This window comes from Pseudorca crassidens, chromosome Y, assembly GCF_039906515.1.
Source record: "Pseudorca crassidens isolate mPseCra1 chromosome Y, mPseCra1.hap1, whole genome shotgun sequence".
Classification (NCBI taxonomy): Eukaryota; Metazoa; Chordata; class Mammalia; order Artiodactyla; family Delphinidae; genus Pseudorca; species Pseudorca crassidens.
Window position 1 is genome coordinate 16,005,778 of NC_090318.1, and position 25,811 is coordinate 16,031,588.

General features: G+C 35.3%; 1 protein-coding gene across 5 annotated transcripts in view; it reads left to right on the plus strand.

The window, feature by feature from the left end:
* The window catches only part of LOC137217856 (eukaryotic translation initiation factor 2 subunit 3-like), a 44,569-nt gene that overhangs the window by 12,400 nt on the left and 6,358 nt on the right, over positions 1 to 25,811 (plus strand). The window contains exons 7-13 of one of the 5 annotated variants that reach the window (XR_010940301.1): positions 375 to 509; positions 2,289 to 2,383; positions 2,644 to 2,788; positions 3,758 to 3,927; positions 5,483 to 5,655; positions 20,952 to 21,148; positions 21,818 to 24,152. Coding sequence is in view for 3 of the 5 variants with exons in the window: in XM_067724845.1 (XP_067580946.1) it covers positions 375 to 509; positions 2,289 to 2,383; positions 2,644 to 2,788; positions 3,758 to 3,927; positions 5,483 to 5,655; positions 16,964 to 17,048 (803 nt within the window). In the remaining 2 variants the exon portion in view is untranslated. Of the gene's footprint in view, positions 1 to 374; positions 510 to 2,288; positions 2,384 to 2,643; positions 2,789 to 3,757; positions 3,928 to 5,482; positions 5,656 to 9,741; positions 10,171 to 16,963; positions 17,943 to 20,951; positions 21,149 to 21,817; positions 24,153 to 25,811 lie in introns of those variants that run through there. The other 4 variants (XR_010940302.1, XM_067724845.1, XM_067724846.1 and 1 more) reach the window with 4 other exon arrangements.

Genomic DNA, 25,811 nt, shown 5'->3' on the forward strand with positions numbered 1-25,811 from the left:
TTCTTTAATCTTTAGTGTCCCTTTCTGTAAAACATACTGTTTTCATTTGGGGCAAGACATGATGCAAATTATTTTTTACATTTGACTTCTCTTTTATTTATTAGATAGGCTGGCTTTATTAGCCAGATTATGTGGTAAAGAAAAGGAAAAGTTGTGTCTATAAAAACTCATTTGGTCCATTCTGTTGACTTCTTGATTGATGTTTAATTAGAGAGAAAAAACACTGTCATCTTTCTGAACACGATGATAGCATGGCATATTTTGCTGACATCTGTATATCTATGTCTGGATATCCATGTAATAATCTTTAGTAGTCTATGGGACAAATTCTGTAAAAATGACAAATTTGGATCTTTCTGAATTTTGTCATATAGGTACAGTAGCAGAAGGAGCTCCTATTATTCCAATTTCTGCTCAGCTGAAATATAATATTGAAGTTGTCTGTGAGTATATCGTTAATAAAATTCCAGTACCTCTAAGAGACTTTACTTCAGAGCCCCGACTTATTGGTAAGGACTTAACCTTTTGGCCTTTAATGGTTGACTCAGTCTTTATGCATTGTTGATTTGCTTTTAAGGACACAGAAGCAATAGTAAATTGAAGTCTTTATGTGCTTTTTTGAATTTTAAAATAGTATTGAGTTTATGAAAACCAAGGACAACATTCCATTTTGAACTCAGTGGAGTGAGTGAAAGTTTATCTATTAAGATAGATTGATTCTAAGATTGTATTGGCAGTGCTACATTGGTTGGGAACAGACTCCTGAATAAAATAGGAACATTAATTTTTTTATTATGTAATTGAGATTAGACTAATACAGTGTTCTTTATGTGGAGATAATGTTTTAGGCAGAAACAGGACATTAGAATTTCTGTACAAATGATTTCATCATACTTCTGGTGAAGATTTTCATGTTCCTTTTACCTTAAGCTTACAGTACCAAAACTGTAATTACATTAAGTTTGTGGTTCTTGCACACAGTTTGTAGAAAACATCAGCCTTTCTGGGCACTCTTCTTGGCCTCCTGTGTGTTTTCTGGAGAGTGTTCTTTTGAGTGATTCTGAAGCACACTCTTTGTTAAGTGTCACTGTTCTTTTTGTAAGTTACATAGTCCTAGAATTATTTTGTAGTTTTAAAACTAAATTTTTATTACGTAAGTTGTAATGTAAAAGTATATAAAAGAATTCAGTCCCACAGCACTGATAACATGTATATTTCCAAACCTCTTTTTGTTCATAAAATCACATAAACATATGTGCATGTGTAGTCTTTTTTTTTTTTAACATTTACTTATTTGGCTGTGCCAGGTCTTACTTGTGGCATGTGGGATCTTCATTGCAGCATGCAGGATCTTTAGCTGTAGCGTGTGGACTCTTAGTTGTGGCACATGTGGGATCTAGTTCCCTGACCAGGGATCAAACCTGGGCCCCCTGCATTGGGAGCACGGAGGCTTAGCCACTGCACCACCAGGGAAGTCCCTGTATAGTCTTTTTTAATGACTAAGATTGTACTCTGGAGATTAATTTCATAGCTAATTCTTTTTGTAATTGTATGTGAGGACCAATGTAATAGTTTGCTAGGGCTACCATAACAAAGTATCACATAATGGGTGGCTTAAACAATAGAAATGTATTTCCTCACAGTTATGGAGGCCAGAAGTCAGACATTAAGGTTCTGGCAGATTTGGTTTCTCCAGAAGCCTCTCCTTTTTGGCTTGCAGAGGGCCACATGATGGTTTTTCTTACATGATTTTTCCTCTTTGTATGTGCATCCCTGGTACCTCTTTGTCCAAATTTCCTGCTTTTATAAGGACACCAGTCAGATTGGTTAGGGACCCTCACTGATCTCATTTTACCTGAATTACCTCTTTAAACACCCTGTCTGCAAATAGAGTCAGATTCTGAGGTACTGAGTCCAAGGGTTAGGGCTTCAGCATGAATTGTGGGGAAGGAGGCCATAATTCAGCCCAGAACAGTCATCCCTTCACTTAACTGTATACATAAAGAGTATTTATTTGTCTTTTCTTTTGTAACAGTCACATTAGACTCCAAAAGATAGATAAAGCTTAAACATGTCACTTAACTGATCAAGTTATTTTCATTTTTCCAATAGTTAAGAGCACAGTAAGCATTGGAATAATGATATTTCCCCACAAACTCAACTCTGAAGTGTAGATCTTAATTGGCTACTTTTTGTAAAAAAAAAATAGTAAGTTAACTTAAACATCTAATTTAAATAACATGATGAGCCTTATGGTTTCTTTCCTTTCTTCCTTATCCCCTTCCCAGTTATTAGGTCCTTTGATGTCAACAAACCTGGCTGTGAAGTTGATGACCTTAAAGGTGGTGTGGCTGGTGGTAGTATTTTAAAAGGAGTATTAAAGGTGAACTTGATTTTGAACTCTTGTTATCTAGAGGGGAAAAAATGGTAAAAACAAAATCTCAAAATTAACTTTAAAAACACTTATTGTTTTGTTTCCTGTTTTATGTTTTAAGTATGTCTTTAAAGCATATATATCTTCTAGGTAATTGCTAGATAATTTAGTGGTTATTGTGTTTGGCAATCTACCAGTGAGGACTCTTAACCATGTAAATGGTAACTGTGTTGCCCCACATATTTTGATTACTCACTTGCATGTTTCAGGTGGGCCAGGAGATAGAAGTCAGACCTGGTATTGTTTCCAAAGATAGTGAAGGAAAACTCATGTGCAAACCAATCTTTTCCAAAATTGTATCACTTTTCGCGGAACACAATGATCTTCAGTATGCTGCTCCAGGGGGTCTTATTGGTAAGGATTTCACTTACATTCTTTTGATAGTGGCTATTCATGTCACTTTGTGTGAAATGGATTATCTGAGAGTCTGTATCTCTGATTAGATATTTTAACTGAATATGAAGGAGTGGATGGGAGGTATACATGTAGTTGAATTGTTGATTATCATTATAAAATGATTTTTTATGTTTGTTGAAAAATACTTTTAGGGAATTCCTTGGCGGTCCAGTGGTTAGGACTGAATGCTTTCACTGCTGTGGTCCTGGGTTCAATCCCCAGTTGGGGAACTAAGTCCCACAAGTCGTGCGTTGCCACAGGGTGGGGTAGGGAAAAGGGGATACTTTTATATATAAAGAATACATTTTAGTTTCATGAATAAGTTCAGTAACCAGGTTTTTATGATTTAATATTGAATATATTATTATACTCTTTTATTTACACTGTTCTTGGTTGCTTTTTATGTAAATTTTTACAAATGGAAGGTTGCCTATAAATTTGCCTGTTTTCTGTATATGATGTGGGTGCAGTTTTTTGTTCGGTTGGTGTTTTTGTTTGTTTAGGAATAGGGACATTCAGAGAACATTTTCTTGTAACTTTTTATTGCATCAATGTACAAACGTAACTTGAAGTAAACATATAAACTTTGTACTTTTCAATCTTTATTAAAACAATATCTTATTAAATGAAATTTCTTTTGAGGTAAGCAGATATCTCATTTACCTTTATAATTTTTTTCTTTATAATTTAAATCAAGAAGATTTTTTTTAGTCTTGAATTTCTAGCAACACTTTTTCCCATTCTTGTATTTTTAGATAAAGCAGGGATTTTAATTAGGAATTTATGGGATTTTGGTTACGTAGCTGTTACATGGTATGAGTTAACAGGGTTACAATATGTAGAGACTTGTTGTACTGGTTTGACTAACTTTACAAACATTTTAAGAAAAAACAAGTTGGAATATGTAATGTTTATATCATGTATTAGGAGTTGGAACAAAAATTGACCCCACTTTGTGCCGGGCTGACAGAATGGTGGGGCAGGTGCTTGGTGCAGTTGGTGCTTTACCTGAGATCTTCACAGAATTGGAAATTTCCTATTTCCTACTTAGACGACTTCTTGGTGTACGCACAGAAGGAGACAAAAAAGCAGCAAAGGTAAATGAGACAAAGTATGATGTTTCAACCAGTTTTGTTTCATTGTCTTACACAGTGGAATTACAAACAAAGAAAAGGTGTATAATCTGGAAGTTTCTTTGTAGCAACCAGCCATAAACCAAGCCAGAGTTTTGTTTTGTTTTTTAATGGAAAAAAGTGTTTGTGGCACATATTACAAAGACTTAATATTTCTAGAATACACTTGACTTCTTTTTAAAAAGTAAGATTTTGTTGGCAAAGATACACAGAAATAAGCACTTTAACCTTTTTTGAGAAAGTATAAATTTGTAATGTATTTAAGTGTGCAAACAGTGTCCCAGCAGTTTCATTTCAGAGTTATTTTAAACAGCAGTAGGAAAACGACATTTTAAAAGGAATCAGATCCATAATACATGTTTTGACATTAAAATATCTGATGATATAATAAGCTTAGGGAGAGAAACAGGTGGCAAAAGAGTGATATAGAATTCTTACATTAACTTTTTAACACTGGGCTTTTTCTAGTAACTAAGTCTTCTTTGTATCTCTTTCTTGCTATCAGATTCTATTCTCCACATTTTCTTTAGGCCTTAGGATTGGTTGATGGGTTGCTTAAAATTTTTACCTTTGTTTCTTGAAAGATTGAGTATCAATCTGTACAGTACTCAAAATTCTGTATGTATGATTGTAAAGTCCTTTTTATGTTATGAAAAAACAATGGTCATGTGAAAGGAATTGTTCTGGATGTGAATTAAGTGCTTATAAAATTTACATGTCAATTTTTTGGAGTTCCTTTAATATTTATATTTCTTACCCTCTGACTTAATGAAACTTGAAGCCCTTAAAAACACTGGTCTGAATTTTGACATGAGACTGTAAGTATAGACAACAGCAGTAGGCAGTGTAACAGTTAATAATTACGGTAGTAGGTGTTATCCAGTTTTATAGCGGCCAGGAAGTTTAAGTACCGAGTTAACATTACATGAATGGAATTAGGCCTTCAGAACCCACTAAACTATGTGTTTTGTTATTATCTTGCTGCACTTTTCAAGAAATATTGAACTTCTTTTTTCTTTTTTTATTTAAATTAATTAATTAATTTGGTTGCACCGGGTCTTAGTTGTAGCAGCTGGGCTCCTTAGTTGCACCACTTGGGCTCCTTAGTTGTGATATGTGAACTCTTAGTTACGGCATGCATGTGAGATCTAGTTTCCTGACCAGGGATGAAACCTGGGCCTCCTGCATTAGGAGCGGGGAGTCTTATCCATTGCGCCACCAGGGAAGTCCCTGTACATTCTTTTTGCTGCAAGTCTCTTCAAAATTTTAAGAGTTTCATTGACTGATCTATGCTATACTAAGTAGCTTAGAATTAGACCTTGTGTATATTCAGTAAATGCCAAATAACTAACATTTTGTTTTGTTTGGACACATATATAGTTCAAATCCCATTATAATGTAATTTGTGCAGAATTTTTTTCCTTCATAGTTTATTTCTAGCAGTATTTGGTAAATTCTCACTTCATTTTGGAAAGCCGTTCCTTTATTTAAGGATTTTTTTCTTAATTTATTTCCCTAGGTGCAAAAGCTGTCTAAGAATGAAGTGCTTATGGTGAACATAGGATCCCTTTCAACAGGAGGAAGAGTTAGTGCAGTAAAGGCTGATTTGGGTAAAATAGTTCTCACTAATCCTGTGTGCACAGAAGTGGGAGAAAAAATAGCCCTTAGCCGAAGAGTTGAGAAACACTGGCGGTAAGTTTGTCAACTTGTCCACCTTTCATTCAAGAGCAACGGCACATTTTCTTCTGGTATATTAGTTCTTAATGATGTATAGACACGCACAAACACATTTGTCCTTGAATTCAGTGGTTCTCATGGCTTTAATTCTCAGGTGTGTATTTGGATCACTAAAATCTATATTTCCAGCACTGATTTATAAAGTTGCAGTTCACTTTTTTACTCCAGGTATTGCAACTGGCTTTCCTTTAATCTCAGACAGAATCTATATAAAATCAAACAATTCCGAATTAATATTTCCATTTTCTTTGACTTTTTATATATGTACACCATTCATATTATTACATGTGCACATACATAAGCATACACCTTAGTTTTTATGAACCACTGAGTAGGTTGCATAACCTAGAGTTATTAATATTTCAGTGTGTATCTCCTAAGAGTAAGGATATTCTCTTATACAGCTAGTTCAAGACTTTTAATGTTGACAAAATACAAAAACCTGAACTCCTCATTCCAGTTTTGTCATCTGTCTCACCATTGTACTTCATTGAATTTTTCTTGCTTCACCCCAGGATCACATATTTCATTTCCTTTTCATGTTCCTATAGTCTCTCTAATATGGAACTTTTTTAAACGTTTTTGTCTGAACATGAATTGACATTTGAACAATACAAGCCAGTTAATTCATAGAATCTTCCTCAATTTGAATTTGATATTTTGTCTTATTAGATTCAGGTTATTTATTATAAACCAAAATGCTATATAGTTTGTGCTGTGTCTTTATCAGGAATCTCAAGGGCACAGAATATCTGGCTGCACCTAGATGGTGAGGTTAATTTTGTTCATACAGTCAAGACATCTGATTTTTCTTTTGTAAAGTTTCTCTTTTTATGCTTGCACTAATGAAGTCTATGATGAGAACCCTTAAGACTGCAAATAGCCTGCTTCTCATCAAATTGCCTACCCCTTTGCCACTTGATTTTTCTTGCTTGAATTGTGCTTTGTTCTGGGGATAGCATAACTCTGTGGTGCTTCTCTACATTTATCATTTGCCATTCCTCTTTTCCTGTTTATTTACTTGTTTACAGTGGGTTATGATCCGTTGCTGTTTGTTTCTATTTTGGTGCTCATAACCCACATTGGCCAGTGGGATTCTGTTCCGCTTCATTCTTTTTTTTTTTTTTGTGGTACGCGGGCCTCTCACTGCTGTGGCCTCTCCCGTTGCAGAGCACAGGCTCCGGTCGCGCAGGCTCAGCGGCCATGGCTCACGGGCCCAGCCGCTCCGCGGCATGTGGGATCCTCCCGGACCAGGGCACAAACCCATGTCGCCTGCATCGGCAGGCGTACTCTGTACTGCTGCGCCACCAGGGAAGCCCTCTGCTTCATTCTTGTGTTCGTTTGTGGGATCTTAGTTCCCCAACCAGAGATTGTATCTGGGCCCAGAGCACTGAAAGTGCTGAGTCTCAGCCACTGGACCACCAGGAATTCCCTGTTCCTATGTTCTTATGACTTCACCCCACCATTTTTCCTTTGTGTATATTCTATAGATTTGTTGTTCTTGTTGTTGGATTACATATAAAAACTTAAACATTAAAACATTTTATTCAAAACTGCTAACAGCTTAACTTCAGTTACATACAGTACCTTACTCTTTTTAAATATTTATTCATGCACTTAATGCTATTGATGTGACAAATGAATTACATATTTGCATATTGTATTTATCATTACTTCTTACATTTGTGTCATTTAGATTCTGTGCACCAGAATTAAATAATACAGGTTTTTATATTTGTGTATTACCCTTTACCAAGTGAGCATTATATTTTCATAAGTCTTTGTGTTGCTGTGTATTTTTTCAATTCAACTTGAAGGACTTATTTTAGCATTTCTTTAAAAGCAGATATAGTGATAATGAATCACTCAGCTTTTATCTGTGGAAGTCTTCATTTCTTCATTTTGAAAGCAGTTTTTCAAGATAGTGTCCTTGGTTGGTAGTTTTTTTCTTGTAGCACTTTGAATATATCATGCCACTGTCCTTCAGCCTGCAAGTTACCTGCTAAGAAGTCTACTGATAATCTTAAGGAAGTTCCCTTATATGTACTGACTGTCTTTTCTCTTGCAGTTTTAAAAGTCTCTCATTGTCTTTGACTTGGACAGTTAGATCACAGTGTGCCTTGATACACTTCTCTTTGGGTTATCCTAGTTGGAGGGTTTTGAGCTTCTTATATATATTCATGAACTATTACAGTCATTATTTCTTCAAATAAACTCTCTGCCCCTCTCTTTTTTTTTTGCTACTCCCATAATGCATGTGTTGATTCTCTGGATGTCCCATAAGTACTTCAGTTGGTGTTTACTTTTCTTTGTTTTTTCTTTTGCTTCTCAGACTCAATAATTTCAGATGACCTATCTTCAAGATTTGTTGTCTGTTTGCTGATACTGTTCCAATCTGCTGTTTTATTAATCTGTTGAGTTTTTCAATTGTCCTTGCATTTTTCAGCTTTGGAACTTCTATTTAATTTTTTTTTCTCTTTATTTTTATAAACTCTCTTTGTTTAAATTCTCTTTTTGTTTGTGTATTTCATTATATTTTTAGGTCTCTATTTCTCCTTTAGCTCTTTGGAAGTATTTAAGACAGTTGTTTTAAAGTCCTTCTCAAGTGGGTCCAAGGCCTATGCATCTTTAGGTTTAGTATCTAGGGATTTATTTTGTTCTCTTGCAGGGGCTTTGTTCATGTTTCCCTGTATCTTTGTATACCTGTGATCTTTTATTTAAAATTGGGCATTTGAAAGGAAGGAAAAGAAGCCATCTCTTATAGTCTTTGAAGACTGAAGGAAAAAATCTTCACTGATCAACCGAGTGTGACTGTTTATTGTCTTCTCAGGCCTTTCTGGGTATGCATCTTCCCTGGAGCTGTGTTCTTTTGTCCAATATTTTCATGTAGACAACTGCTTTATATGTCTTAGTTTCTTCAAGTCTCACCCTTGCTTCTTCTGTGACCTCACTTTACTGTATATCTCTGCTCATAATCCTTTGTTCCCCGGGCACCCTTAGTCCTTCTGAAGGTTTTACTCACCTGGTCTCACACTACCACTTTCTGGAGTCTTCAACCTGATGATGCAACCATGCCACAGCTCTCCAGGTACTCAGAGTCAGACAAGACAGAAACTAGTCCCTTGAGCAACCCCCATACAAACTAGACCTTGGAAAACAAGTTCTGTTCTTTCCCTTCTGTCCCATGGGAGGAACTGGGAATTGGTTGGATTCCTCTTGGCTATGCTGCACTGGGTGAGCAAAATTACACAAATTTTTTTTCTATCTTGCGTGTGGCTTTTTTTTGTTGTTGGGCGTATGCTTGGCTGCTGCAGATGCACAAAACTACTTTTTCAGAATGTTAATTACTTGGTTCTATAGGAGAACAGATATCTGGAACCTTCAAGTTCCCCATTTTTGCTAACTTTCTTCTTCATTTATATTCTTTAGAATTGTATTTTTTACCCATGTTTAGGTGGGTTTTGTTCTAGAAAGTAAAGTTGTGGTATCAATCCAGTCTGGTTGTTGACTAGAGGGGCCTTTGATCCCTCTGCTATTGAGAGTAATTTGTTTATAGACTACCTATTCTAGTTCTTCACTTCTTTCTCTTATTTCCCTTTAAAGCCATTATGATATGTTGAGATGCTGTGAAAGAGGCATTTTTCAAGGAAAAAAGAATTGATAATGAGTTGGGTTTCTTTTGTTGTTGTTGTTTTTAATTTAAGTTGATGTGTTTTGTCTATTGGCATTGTTCATTGGGGGAACTGAGATGCTCTTGTTTGCTGATTCTGAATGGATAGGTATATTTTTTTAGAGAAACATGAGCATATGTGTGACAGAAACTTCTTGTTTGCTTTTCTTGTCATTCCTGATGGCGAAAATCCATGTGTACGATTCTAGGAATCTAAGAAGGTAACATACAGACTTTTTTTAATAGAACATGTTATGGGAACAAGTTTGAATTTAGAGGAGAGTGTAGTAAAATTAGATATATCAACATTTTATAGTAATGCTAATGAAATGGATTTAAAATTCATGATTTCTTTTATTTTCATTTTTCAGTTTAATTGGTTGGGGTCAGATAAGAAGAGGAGTAACCATCAAGCCAACAGTAGATGATGATTGAAGATTATCAGTTAAATAATACATTTGGATGAAGTTAGAATTTCTCTTAGCAGCCTAGTGGTATAATTTCAGAGCAATACTGGGGATACAGTTCATTACATTAGTAGAAACCGTAAGGTTGTTTTCATTTTCTTCTGATAAAAATTAGCCTCTACTACTAAAATAAATAATAGTGTCTATAACAGATGTCAGAATTGGCATGTTGATGGATTTAATCCACATTTTAGCAGTAATTGATCATTAAACTGTCACATTTGTGCATCAATTCAGGTTTGAAATGAAACTGCTGTTACAACCAGCCTTTTCTATAGCATACATACATACCACTGACCCTGTTTGAAATAAAGTTTTTCTCTTATTTTTTCATGATTTGTCTATGAGTATTTCTGGGCCTGAAGGGTTGTTGTACCAGTCAAAACCTGAAGATACAAAGTCTCCTTCAAAACTAGGTTTCCTTTTTATGCCGTATTTTATTTTGCTTTCTCTTTAAAACTTAGAACAAAAATTAACAGCTTCAAATTAAATTGTCCTTTTAGAGCATAGGTGCTCATTTACATGCACAAACCTTTCCCTCCCTTTACTGTGTTCCTAGACTGAAACATAGGAAGCTTAAACCAATTTTATGTTTTATCTTAACTGTTCAGTTTATATAATTATAACATGGATTCTAATACTAGTCTTTTGTTTTCTATCAAGTAGCAAGTATTTTTCTTTCTTAAAATACTCACTAGAAGTTACTGATTATCCAAATTGACATATTGATGATTTTAATCTACATTTGAAAAAAATAAAAATAAGCGGTTTGCCAAAAATAAAAATAAGCGGTTTGCCAAAGGAAGTGTTTAATCTGTTTTTCTTAGCCCACATACATTGAATTGACTTGATCACTAGCCAGTTATGTTTAAAAAGTAATAATTTGAGATATCATAGCCTGGGAGGCTTAACTATTTTCCAATATTGAGTATATTATTTTTAAAAAAGCATAAACACAGTATTAACATTTAGGCTCTTGGGGCAGATAGGTCATAAATTTAAGAGCAAAAACAGTTTTATCTCCCGGAAAATTGCATTCAAGTCTAAAGTTTTGCGTGTGATTTCAGTAGTCTCACAGAGCCACTGGAGTCCTTTCATAAATTCATATTAAAAATTGCTACAATCTAACCTGTGCCTGCAAAAAAACCCCACTACTACACATTTATTGCATGCTTCGCTTGTGCTTTGCACTGTCCCATTTTATATATAGTAATTTGTCACAAAGTTCCACTGAGCTGGGTACAGTTATCACTATTTTACCATTGAAGAAACAGGCATAAGGAAGATAAGAAATTTGCCCAAGTCTCACAGCTAACAAGTAAAGGATTGGAAGTCAAACATGAATAATCTGGCTCCACAGTTTATACCCTTAACCATGAAATTACATGCCTCTTTTGGAAGGTGTATTTTCCAGTTGTTGGGTGCCGTGGTTTATATTTGACAGTGAGATAAACTTTTGTAAATTTGTCATTCAAGAGCTTTTCATTTTTTAAGACTTCTTTTTTCCTCTGCTCCTTTTATTACTTGTTCTCTTACTGTTTTTACCTGCTTATTATAATAATGCTTATTCTGTTACTGTTAAGAGTAAGTACAGATAAAGTAGACTTAAGTGCATCTTTCAACATAAGGAAATAAATGTCTAATACTGTTTTTGGCTAGTATAATTTACTGGCTATTAGTATAGCTGTGCCAGCATAATTTTATTATCTACCTAGCATATCATTTAATATTTGACCTTTGGTTTCAACAGTAATTTTAGCCAGAAGTAAAGTGTTTGGGAATTTTATTTTCATAGAAGATCAGAGAATATTTACATTTGTGTGAGCACGGGATACAATGAACAAAAGCACTTTTAAGTTTGGTTTCTACAGCATAACTAGGATATAGCCTATGGTTTTTTATTCGTTCATTAACAACAAATCAAAGACATGCTACAGATCATAAGCTCCGTATTTAAAGTAGTACTTAGCTGGCAGTAAGATCATTGAGAGAATATGTAGAGCTTTTTTAAAAAATAATCTTTCCTCAAAATGTAATAATTCTTCTGAAGTTAGTTTTGTATGAATTATTTTTGTGTGAAAAATTAATGTAGTTGAAGCATGGGAAGCAAAAGGTCCACTGCTCATTCTGTAATTATCTGTGGCCATGGAAGACCAGTTTTGAAAAATGAAATGAGTTGGAAGGAGGTAGTGATTTCAAAGGCTAATCATGAGGGGAGAAAAAAATAGTAGCTTTCCCTACCATTTCTCCTTTAGTATCTCTGAAAAGTCATGAATTGTGAAAAATGTTACTTTGGATGATGATTTCTTCTGTATTTGTTGTTTGCCTGTTTCTGATACAAGTACAGCAAACTTTTAGGGCTCGTACAGGTAACAAGTGAGCAAAAGGCCCCAAAACAAAAAATTAAGTAAAAGAAAATAGTAACAGATGAAGGATAATTTTACTTGTGATGGTAGCAATGGTGATAATAATTTGGATTCTAAACATCCAAGATAAAATTTCACCTAGATGGGCTTCTTTATTACTTTGCTGTTAAATGATACAACGTAAGTCTAAAACACTGTAGATTTTAGTACTAGGAGTAAAAAAAGTAAAGTTAAGATGTTTATATACTCTCATCAACCTACCTCTCACTCTACACTCAGAGTGGCAGTTTTAAAAATGCTTGTTCATATGTGTGCCTACTCTATAGTTAATATTTCTGTTCTTTTACAGAAAATGATCGTATTAGCTAAAGAACTTTAGACATCTGTTTATGCAGATGTATTAATTGAATGTCCTTTCACTGTTCAGAGAACACAGTCTTCAAAGTAAATCTTCCTGGAAAAATGTGCTTTGTAGAATGGAAAACTAAATGTACTTCATGTAGAATTTTGAAGTATCGAGAGGAGGGAAGAGTTGAGGAGTAATGTTTGTAAATGAAATAATTATTTAGACAAGTCAGGTTAAGTTTGCTCTTTTTTCTAGTTGAGGATTTTCATCTATTAGTATGAATTTTTCTTTTTTTCAGTTAATTTTTTAAATTAGGCATGCTGACTTAGAATGAACTGAAGAAGTATTCTCTCTTCAACATTTTGGATGAATTTGTGCAGAACTGATATTTTTGCTAAAGTGAAGGAAGTCAGTCAAAGCCATAAAATCCATCTGAGTTCTTTTTTTTTCATATTTATGGAAATATTTTTACCTGCAATTTATTTTTTTAAAAATTATTTATTTATTTTTGGCTGCGTTGTGTCTTCATTGCTGTGTGCAGGCTTTCTCTAGTTGTGGCGAGTGGGGGCTGTTCTTCCTTGCAGTGCGCGGGCTTCATTGTGGTGGCTACTCTTGTTGGGGAGCACGGGCTCTAGGCATGCAGGCTTCAGTAGTTGTGACACACAGGCTTTAGTAGTTGTGGCACACAGGCTCAGTAGTTGTGGCACATGGGCTTAGTTGCTCGACGGCATGTGGGATCTTCCCAGACCGGGGCTTGAACCCGTGTCCCCTGCATTGGCAGGCAGATTCTTAACCACTGTGCCACCAGGGAAGCCCTTACCTGCAATTTAAATTCCTTTCTTTAGTGTAAGCTATTCATGAGTGAGTTACGGTAGTTTCTGTCTCAAAAATTTGTTCATTTCATGTAAGTTCTGGATTTTTTGGTAGAAGTTACTCATGAGATTCCATTATCTTCTGGCTACACTTGAGTCTGTAGTGTTATAACTAGTTTCATCCCTGATACTGGTAATTTGAGCCTTTTTTTTTTTTCCTACTCAGCTAGACTAAAGGTTTATGAATTTATTCATCTTATCAAAGAACCAGCTTTGGCTTTTTTCTTTATTGTTTTCCTTTTTCAGTGTTCATCTCTGCACTTAAAAAATATTTTATCCATTTCCTTTTTCTAAATCTGATTTACTCTTCTCTTTTCCTCAGTTGGAAGCTTAGTTTTCTCCCTAACACACCGTTTAGTATTATACATTTCCCTCTATGTACTAATTAAGTTACATCCCACAAATGTGAAAAGTTCTATTTTCATATTTAATTTATATAAAATTTTTCCTTTGTAACTTTCTCTTTGATCCATGAGTATTTAGAAGTATTTGATTAGTTCTCAAATATTTGGGATTTTTCCAGATATCTTTCTGTTACCGGTATCTAATTTAATTTCCTTGTAGCTCAAGAAAGTACATTTTGTTTTTATTTTTAAACTTTGTTAAGGTTTGTTTTGTGGCCTAGAATATGGTATATTTTGAATATTTTATATGCGCTTGAAAAGTACATGTTTAGTGCTGTTAGACAGGAATGCTTTTGATGGAGGGTGGAGGGAATAAAAAGTGCTCACTGAACTGAGAAGGCATCCTGAGAACTAAAAATGAGACAAGACAGCTTCATATAATTAATGGTTCAGTTTATTACAGGGTAACCTAGCGGGTGGGACCTGAATCAGACAGTGGTCCATAAACATTTGCAGCTGCACTCTACACTATCGAGGGGCCATTAGGACAGTTTTATAGTTAATCTAGGGTATCGGGGTACATGCTTAGAAACAGGATGTGCAACCCTAAGTCAAGGTTTACAGTTGGGTAACTAGTCTGGTGTGTGCTGGGAATATGTCAGCAAAGGTCTTCATCATTGTATCCAAGCCATTGTAAACAATATCAATTAACTAAAGCCCCTGACAACAGAAGTGATTTACTGAACCATACTGGGTAGGTTGAGCGAAAGACAGGGGTAATGGTATGGGCGTAAGATGGTATCACTTCTACTAAAAACCTTAATACTTCTTTAACTGTCAATTAGGTCAAAATGACAGTGCTTCATAGGTCTGTATCCTTACAGATATTTTACCTACTTGTTTATTAGTTTTTGAGAGGAATATTGAAGTCTCCAGTTCTATTTGTATATTTGTGTCTCTCCTTTAATACCTATGAAGCTTTTTAAAGATAACTTTATTGAAATACAGTTAACATACCATATAGTTCACCCATTTAAATTATACAAAACAGTGGTGTTTTAGTGTATTCACACCTATGTGAACAGTCACCACAATCAATTTTAGAGCATTTCCGTACCTCAAATATACTGTATTCTTTAGTATTACCCACCATTCCTCTCTCTGTATATCATGCACCCTTGACAAGCCCTAAACACCATTAATTTACTTTCTGTCTGTAGATTTCCCTGCTTTGGACATTTCATGTGAATGGAATCATAATCTGGTCTTTTGTGCATCTTCACATAGCATGTTTCCATCCTTTGTTGCTGTTATAGCATGGACCTTCATCTATACGATTTCATTTTTTATGGGCAAACATTCCATTGTATGACTGTACCACGCTGTGTTATCCATTTGCCAGTTGATAGACACTTGGTTTCCACTTTTTGACTTATAAATAATGATGCTATAAGCATTCATGTACATGTCTTTGAATGGATATATGTTTTAATTTCTGTTGGGTATACACCAAGAAGTGGAACTGCTTGATCATATAATTATGTTTAATCATTTGAGGAACTGAGATATTTTTCCAAAGTACCTGTGCCATTTTACATTTCCACCAGTGATATATGAGAATTCTGATTTCCATACCCTCATCACACTTTTTCATACTTCACTGTTTTATTCTACTGATCCTAGTAAGTGAGAAGTGATAGCTTATTGTGGTCCTGACTTGAATCATACGACTGAAGATTATTTGCTCTTTTTTTTTAATTGATTAATTCGTCTTGCTGAGTTGTAAGAGTTATTTATATACTCTGGATACAAGTGCTTTATCAGGTGTCATTTGCAATATTTTCTCTTATGGGTTGATTTCATTGTTTTGATAGTGTCCTTAGAAGCATATTTTTTCCTTTTTTTCTTCCAGTGTTATTGAGATATAATTGGTATACAGCACTGTGTAAGTTTAACATGTACAGCTTAATGATTTGACTTACATATACCATGTAATGTTTACCACAAGAAGTTCAGTGAATATTCATCATCTCTTATAGATACAAAATTAAAGAAATAGAAAAAACATTTTTCCTTGTGATGAAAACTCAACAACTTTCTTGTATAACATACAGCAATTTTAATTATTTTTATCATTTTGTGCATTTCATCCCTAGTACTTATTTATCTTAAAAATGTTTGTACCTTTTGACCACCTTCAATGAGTTCTTGCTCCTCCCACCCCATCTCTGGTAACCAAAAATCTGCTGTCTTTTTCTGTGACTTTGTTTTTTTTGTTGTTGGTTGGTTTATTTTTGAAATATAATTGACCTACAATATTGTGTTAGTTCCTGTTAGACAACATAGTGATTCGATACTTGTATACAAGTCCATTCTTTCTCCATTGTATAGTCCTGGATTTTTTGTTCAATAGAAATAAAATAGAGTTTTGTATATTGATCTTGTATTCTGCAACCTTGGTGAACTCATATATGAATTCTAATAGATTTTTTAGTGGATTCCTTAAGATTTTCTAACTATAAGATCATGTCATCTTCTAATAAAGTTTTACTTCTTCCTTTCCAGTATGGATGCCTTTTTTCTTGTCTGATTTCTAGAACTTTCTCTTGCCTAGCCACCTAGAAATTCCAGTACAATTTTGAATAGTGGTGAGAGTAAATATTATTTTCTTACACTTAAGAGAACATTATCCAGTATTTTGCCATTAAGTATAATGATTTTGTTGTCTTTTGGTAGGTGTTCTTTATCAAATTTAGGAAGTTCCTTTTTATTCTTTGCTGAGTGTTTCTATTGTGAAAAGGTTTGCATTTTATGTTTTTTTCTGCATCTGTTCAGTTCATCATGTGACTTTTGCTGTTTATTCTGTTGATATTATATATTATATTGATTGAATTAAGATTATATAGTTGACCCTTGAACAACATGGGTTTGGACTGTGCAGATTCACTTATATGCAGATTTTTATCAATAAATATATAGTCAGCCCTCCATATTCACAGGTTTTGAAACCCATGGATGCAGAGGGCTGATTGTACTACATCATTTCTGTAAGGGACTTAAGCACCCAAGATTTGGGAATATGCAGGGGCTCCTGGAACCAGTCCCCCTTTGATACTGAGGTATCACTATTCATTTTCTGCAGCTATCATATAAAGTACCACAGATGAGGTATCTTAACAGAAATTTATTCCCTCATAGGTATGGAGGCCAGAAGTCTGAAATCATGCGTTGGCAGATTTGGTTTCTTCTAAGGCCTCTGCTTGGCTTGCAGAGGGCCACATGATGCTTTCTCCTCAGATCTTTCCTCTGTGTGTGTACCTCCCCGATATCTCTTTATTTTTGTAAATTTCCTCTTATAAGAACACTACACTGGTTTAGGGCCCACCCAATGACCTCGATTTGCTTTAATTGCCTCCTTAAAGGCCTGTCTCCAAATTCAGTACTATTCTGCGTTTGGGGGATGGGGACACAATTTACCCCAGAACAATGTGGTATGTTGTATTGATTAAATGTCATATTTTGATTCATATTTTGAGGTATTGATTTGTCATTTTCTTGTGATATCTTTGGCTTTCTTGTTACTGTAATGCTGGTATTGTGCTATGAATTTTGAACTGTTTCCTACTCATTTTTTGGTAAAAGTTTAAGGAGGGTTTGTGTAATGTTCCCATTTTCATTTGTTGTAGTCGTGAGCTCTGTTTTTTTGTCAGTCTGCCTAAAGTTTTGTCAATTTTATTATCTTTTCAAGAACCAACTTTTGATTTCATTGCTTTTCTCTGTTGTTTCTTCTCTACTGTTACTTTCTTTGTGCTACCAGCTTTTGGAACCTCTGCCTTTTTTATTCCCTAAGGTGTAAAGTTAGATTATTGATTTGAGACTTTTTTTAAAATTTAGGCTTTTACCGCTGTAAATTTCCCCTGATCCCTAGCAACCAGTGATCTTCTCTTTGTCTCCATACTTTTGCCTTTTCCAGTGTGTCTTAGAGTTGGAATCACACAGAATGTATCCTTTTCAGATTGACTTCTTTTACTTAGTGCTTCTATTTAACTTTCGTCCATGTCTTTTCATGGCTTGGTAGTTCATTTCACTGTAGCACTGAATAATATTCCATTGTCTGGGTGTACCACAGTTTATACTAAAGTATGCTTATATAAAGATTATCCCTATTCTGTTGTCTGTTGCTTTCTGAAAGTGTACTTTTTTTTTTTTTGCGGTACACGGGCCTCTCACTGTTGCGGCCCCTCCCGCCGCGGAGCACAGGCTCCGGACGCGCAGGCTCAGCGGCCATCGGCTCACGAGCCTAGCTGCTCCGCGGCATGTGGGATCTTCCCAGACCGGGGCACGAACCCGTGTCCCCTGCATCGGCAGGCAGACTCTCAACCGCTGCGCCACCAGGGAAGCCCTGAAAGTGTACTTTTATAAATACAAATTCTTTTATGAAAATTAAAAGAAGAAATAAATTAGACAAGAGTCATTGTTTTTTCAAAAGATGTCATACCTTTTCAAGAGCTCTTATGGCAAGAACTGTTAACTTTTAATCATACAACGTAAGTCTGTATTACATGGTTTATATATTATATAGACCGATGCAACTGGAACTATGATTTTTGGAGGGATGTAATCTATGAACAGTTTTTCTGACCCATCTATGACAAGATAGTACAAAAATTGAGACTAAGAGCTTAGAAACTTTTATAGCTATTGACGAAGTATTTTTCCTGTCTGAATCTAATTCCCTTCACTTTTAATTTATTATTATAATATTTTACAAAAGCATCAGCCTACAGTAGGTTGGTAAATTAGAAATTAAAGGTAATTCTTTACTGCAGAAAACTTGAGCAGCACTGATAAAGGGTACATTCTCTGGCTTCAAGTGGTATCATTTGATATGAATAATTGGTAAAAACATAGCAATGTCCTGACCCTGGTATCAAAATTTAAGAATACACCAAAATACTTAACTAGTTAGAGAAGAAACAAAAATGAAAATAATGAACTAGTTAGAACCAACAGTTAAAAAAAAAAAGTGGGATTTATCAAAATTTCTGTTTTAAAGCTGAGATTGATCAAAGTTTCTGTTTTAAAGCTGAAGTGCTTGGATAAAGAACTAATAATTTAGTATGCAAGTGATGTACCTCTATTAAAAACCCTGCCAAATATGTTAATAAATACACAGTTTAGATAGGTAGAAATGAAGAACTCTGTTTTTCCCTCATAAATCGATTCATGATTGGGGAATAGTTAAAGGTTGATAAGCAGCCATGCTAAACTTAATATCAGCTTTTTAATTTACATCTCCAGGACAGCTGTAAAAAAAGCTATCACACATCAGCCATCAGAGAGTGTGAAAGAGACCAAGGGTCTGTGCATGCAATTATTTGAAAGGCAAGACCCTGAAAAGACACATAATAGCTTGTTCTGCATTCTATTAGAACTTTGTTTTGTGATGATGAATCAGATAGTATCTTAGGAGACTGGGAAATGTGACTTTTACTTGCAAAGCCATGTGTCCAACTACAATTCTGTTAAAATTATAGATAAAATTGTGGAGAGAAAAGATGTTGGACAATTAGCAGTCTTCTATAAATGACAAAAGATAAATGCATAGAAAAGAGTGAAAAGAAAATATAAAACAAATTTATAAAAGACAGCCAAGAAAAATAATCAAGGATACTAAACATTAATATTTTAAAAGAATGTAAAAAATTGACTAATTGCTTGCATCACTGACTGGTAAATATAGAATTCATAAAGAATAATAGTCATAAAAGAGAAAATGATATATTTGATAAAGATTGAAAAACATGTATATTTTGAATCACTTTATAAATATACATTTTAAAATTCACAAATAGGCCATTTAAAAATAAAATCTGTAGGGCTTCCCTGGTGGCACAGTGGTTATGAATCCACCTGCCAATGCAGAGGACATGGGTTTGAGCCCTGGTCCAGGAATATCCCACGTGCCGCAGAGCAACTAGGCCCGTGTGCCACAACTACTGAACCCATGCCTCTGTGCTCCACAACAAGAGAAGCCACCGCAATGAGAAGCCCATGCACCGCAACAGAGAGTAGCCCCTGCTCCCCGCAACTAAAGAAAGCCTGCATGCAGCAATGAAGACCTAATGTAGCCAAAAATAAATTTATTTAAAAAAATAAAATATATGGAGTTCCTAATGGAATCAAGAAATGAAAATGAAATAAAAATTGATGAATCCTCTACCACAAATACATGCACACAAAGTAGGCTTTATAGCAGAACTTTGCCCAGCTTATAAGAAAACAGTATCTTGTCCTAAATATTCAGATAGTAATTTAAAAGGGAATTACACCCAACCCATGTAAGAAGTTAACCTTTGAGATAACCTTGTTATCAAAATGAGACCTTACACATGAAAAGACAATTAACCAACCATTACTTAAAAACACGAACATGAAAATAGTAGGTGACTTCATTGGAGCAATCAAAGAGTTATGACTGAGTAGAATTCATCATAGCGAAAGGAATAGCTTAACTTTAGTAAAAACTTATAGCAGATCTATATGAACAGAGTAAAGGAGGGAAAGTATGATAATTCAACATTCATTCGTAATAAAAAATTCTTAGCAAGATAGGAATAGAGAGAAATTTCTTTGTTGTGATGTTTAGCTGCCAAAAACTTGTGAAACATTAGCTACCAGATACATTGTGAAACGTTCACAATGGTAAAACTTTAGGAGTTTGCTCATTCTATACAATTCTAATTTCATTTCTTTCATAAAGTAATACTTGTTTTAAAATACACTTTAGAAACCAACTCATTCCTAACAGTAACATAAAAAGATAACTGAGCAGTAAGCCTAAATAAAGATCTTGGTGATTTTTATGAAAAGAAATTGGAAAGTATGTTTAAAATATATGTAAGAAAGGCAGTTTGGAATGATAGATCAAATTCACTTGTGGAAAGGCTCAATTAAGTCTATAATTGTATTACTGCAGTATAAATTCCGTTAGCATATCTTGTGATGTTTGAAATTTTAGATTTATGTTTCCATTTCTAGGACTAAGGAGAACCATTTTGAAAGCAGAGATTAAAACTGGGGGGCGGAGAGATAGGGAAGCGATTAACCTAACAAAATAAAAACTTATAAAAAAGCTACAGTAATTTTTATTTATTTTATTTTATTTTTTTTTTGTGGTACGCAGGCCTCTCACTGTTGTGGCCTCTCCCGTTGCGGAGCACAGGCTCCGGATGCGCAGGCTCAGCGGCCATGGCTCACGGGCCCAGTTGCTCCGAGGCATGTGGGATCTTCCCGGACCGGGGCACGAACCCGTGTCCCCTGCATCGGCAGGCGGACTCTCAACCACTGCGCCACCAGGGAAGCCCTACAGTAATTTTTAAAGTATGGCTTTTATGTAGGGACGAATGAATATATCAGTATACCAGAGGAGAAGCATAGCGACATTTTCATGCAACTATAAATACATACTACTGTGATAGAGTTGGCACCACACATAGTGAAAGGGTATAGTATTCAACAAATGATGCTGAAGCAAGTGGCTTTCCATATAGAAAGAAATGAAAATAAAGTCTTCATGTACACAAATGGATTAAAGAATTAAGTGACAATAAAATTTACTAGAAGATAAAGGAGTTACTATTTAGAGTCCTGGGAAAACTTTGGATTTCTTAAACATGACTTAAAAAAAGGAAACAATGTAAGTTGAAAGTGATTTGATTATATGATAGTTAAAGATTGCACAATCCACCATAAGCCAGTTGACTTTCAAAAGTTTGACCTTTACGTATAGTAAGAGAAATTTTATATAGGCATATCTGAGAGATACCATGGGTTTAATTCCTGGCAACTGCAATAAAGCAAATCAAATTTTTTTAGTGTCCCAGTGCATATAAATAAGTTATGTTTACACTATACTGTTGTCTGTTAAGTGTGCAAATAACATTATATCTAAAAAACCCCAATATACATACCTCAATTTAAAAATAATTTATAACTAAAAAATGCTAGCCATCGCCTGAGCCTTCAGTGAATTATAATCTTTTTTTGCAGTGGATAATATCGAAGATCAGTGATCACAAAGTTTGAAATATTCAAGAATTACCAAAATGTGACAGAGACATGAAGTAAGTAAATGCTGTTGCAAAAATGGCACCAATATAGACTTTGCCAGTACAGAGGTGCCACACACCTTCAATTCATAGAAATATCAATGTGTGCAAAGAGCAAAATTACGAGATATGTATTCCTGTATATATTTTAACCTGTTAGATACCTTCAAAAGTATGAAATAAAGCAAGAACTTTGTAAAATCATCTGCTACTTGCAATGTGCTTTGATGCATTCTGGTACACATAAAGAATGCAACACCCTAGATCTGTGGTTCTTTACTTTGCTACTCATTAATACAATCTGATGGAGCTTTTGAAAAATAAACATAGTCTGAAGTTCCACCCAGATGAAATTAGACTATCTGGAAATTGAATTATGGACAGGTGATTCTGATTTCAATTTGAAAAACTCTGTTAGACCAAGTAGAAGACAAGTGGCTGTGGGATCTACTGTCATGGTTTGCTTTGGGATTACGGGAATTCACAGGGAACAGAACTTTTAGTGTTAAAACTGGAAAGTCCTGAAAATACGGAGGAACTTGGTTTCCATAAAAGGAAGAAGATATTTGTAACATACATAGCAACAAGGGTTTAACATTCGTAATGTATAAAATATTACTACAAATAATAAAGAAAAGAGCAACACGAGAGAGAAAAAAGTATAAAGTTTATGCTAAAGTAATGTCCAGAAGAGTGAAACTAAGTAGCTAATGAAAATAAAAAGATTACCAGATTAAAACAACAGTGTTAGTATTTCATGCTTATCAGATTGACATTTAAAAATTTTTAAAAATATGAGCACATCAAGAATTGGCCAATAGTGTTTAGGATTCCAGGCTTTCACAAAAGGATTGGCTGAGGAGTGGGGGGGGGGGATAAATTAGGAATTTGGGATTAATACATACACACTACTAAATATAAAACAGATAAACAACAAGGACCTACTGTATAGCACAGGGAACTCTACTCAATACTCTGTAATAACCTGTAATGGAAGAAAATCTGAAAAAGAATGTATAATGTGTATGTGTACATATGTATATGTATGTATATAAGCATATACATAATGTATATTTATATATAACTGGATCACTTTGCTGGAGACCTGAAACATTGTAAATAAACTGTACTTCAATTTAAAAAATCAAATTAAAAAAAAGAATTTGGGACTTCCCTGGCGGTTAGGACTCCATGCTTCCACTACAGGGGACATGGGTTTGGTCCCTGGTCAGGGAACTAAGATCCCACAAGCTGTGCAGCACAGCCAAAAAAAAAAAAAAAAATTGGCTATTGGCCAAAGAGGCCACCAATGAGACCAGTATAGCCATGACTATAACTCTGCTCAACCCCTTAATCTTCTACACCAAATATACCATCCTGTCCAACCTGGCCACACCCTGCAACTGCCCACTGCCCCTGTAAGATGATTAGAACATGCCTAGTGTGCCCAGCTACTCGACCTCCAAGGCTCAAGCTTAGCATTGTTGAAGAAACTGTGAGAACCTTTATTGACAGAGGAGAGTCCCCCTTCTGCGTCCCCCTGTAAAAATGTGAACCTCATCGCTCCAAAAAAGAACTAAAAGAACTGTTCAAGAAGTAAAGAATTAGGAACCATCATATTCTACAAAAGAGAATGAATATTAGTGTTGTCATTAGTATAGTACAAATGTGCCAAATCCAGCAATTTTACCTCTTTGTACTCCAAGAGAAGGTCTTATAAATGTGGTCAAAGAGGGTCTTAAAATATGTACTAATATTTTTCAGTGTCTTTGGTGTTTGGGCCATTTTTCTGTATTATCTGTGCTTGTTAAACTTGATTCTTGTCCGTAGAAGTTAGGGCTCTGGAATATGCATCTCTACCAGCATGTTTCCCTTGACAGTTTGAGAACTATTGCTGTTCTCTTAAATATAAGTGGTCTGCTTTTGCTTATTTAGTTATGCTGGTTGTTTTTTTTGTTTTGTTTTTTTTGCGGTACGCGGGCCTCTCACTGTTGTGGCCTCTCCCGTTGTGGAGCACAGGCTCCGGACGCGCAGGCTCAGCTGTCACGGCTCACAGGCCCAGCCGCTCTGCGGCATGTGGGATCTTCTCGGACCGGGGCACGAACCTGTGTCCCCTGCATCGGCAGGGGAACTTTCAACCACTGAGCCACCAGGGAAGCCCAATGGTGATGGTTTTGAAAATATATGTTATGATGTGGGTCCACAGAAGAGTGAAGAAGGCAGCAACCAGTATTGGTAATATTTGCGTCTCTGCAAGAATTCTTTCAAATACGAAGGTAAGAAAAAAATTGATAAATAAAGCAGGTCATTTGTCTTGTCAAATTTCCTACCATCTGGATTTCGTGAATTAATCCCTATGAATCATCATACCCCCATGGTTTTGGCTTCTTTGAACCCTTGTATTTATTGGTAAATAGTTAATTCTACAGGGTTGATCGTATTGAGGTTTGATTTTAGGGTGAGGTGATGAAGGACAAATTACTACATAGGTGGTATTGTGTATAGTCATCACGAGGCAAATATCTAATTGTTCCTCTTTTTTTAAGCAGCCATTGATGATCATTGGTTAGATTAAGGTGAAATATCTACTTCAGTCCTTCTTAATGTATTAGTTGGAATACCTCTGTAAAGACAGAATTTCCTCTTTCATTGTAGGAATGGCTTATAATCATGCATTTTTCAAATAACATGTTCTCTAGCGTTTTCCAAATGAATCTTTTTTTTGTTTTTTAACATCTTTATTGGGGTATAATTGCTTTACCATGGTGTGTTAGTTTCTGCTTTATAACAAAGTAAATCAGTTATACATATACATATGTTCCCATATCTCTTCCCTCTTGCGTCTCCCTCCCACCCTCCCTATGCCACCCCTCTAGGTGGTCACAGAGCACCAAGCTGATCTCCCATTGCTATGCGGCTGCTTCCCACTAGCTATTAGTTTTACATTTGGTAGTGTATATATGTCCATGCCACTCTCTCACTTTGTCCCAGCTTACCCTTCCCCCTCCCCGTGTCCTCAAGTCCATTCTCTAGTAAGTCTGAGTCTTTATTCCATCCTGCCCCTAGGTTCTTCATGAACTTTTTTTTTTTTAGATTCCACATATAAGTGTTAGCATACAGTATTTGTTTTTCTCTTTCTGACTGACTTCACTCTGTATGACAGTCTCTAGGTCCATCCACCTCACTACAAATAACTCAACTTCGTTTCTTTTATGGCTGAGTAATATTCCATTGTATATATGTGCCACATCTTCTTTATCCATTCATCTGTCGATGGACACTTAGGTTGCTTCCATGTCCTGTTGTAAATAGAACTGCAGTGAATTTTGTGATACATGACTCTTTTTGAATTATGGTTTTCTCAGGGTATATGCCCAGTAGTGGGATTGCTTGGTCGTATGGTAGTTCTGTTTTTAGCTTTTTAAAAAGGAACCTCCATACTGTTCTCCATAGTGGCTGTATCAGTTTACATTCCCACCAACAATGCAAGAGGGTTCCCTTTTCTCCACACCCTGTCCAGCATTTATTGTTTGTAGATTTTTGATGATGGCCGTTCTGACTGGTGTGAGATGATATCTCATTGTAGTTTTGACTTGCATTTCTCTAATGATTAATGATGTTGAGCATTCTTTCATATGTTTGTTGGCAATCTGTATATCTTCTTTGGAGAAATGTCTAATTAGGTGTTCTGCCCGTTTTTGGATTGGGTTGTTTGTTTTTCTGATATTGAGCTGCGTGAGCTGCTTGTGAATCTGGGAGATTAATCCTTTGTCAGTTGCTTCATTTGCAAATATTTTCTCCCATTCTGAGGGTTGTCTTTTCATCTTGTTTATGGTTTCCTTTGCTGTTAGAAAGCTTTTGTTTCATTAGGTCCCGTTTGTTTATTTTTGTTTTTATTTCCATTTCTCTAGGAGGTCGGTCAAAAACATCTTGCT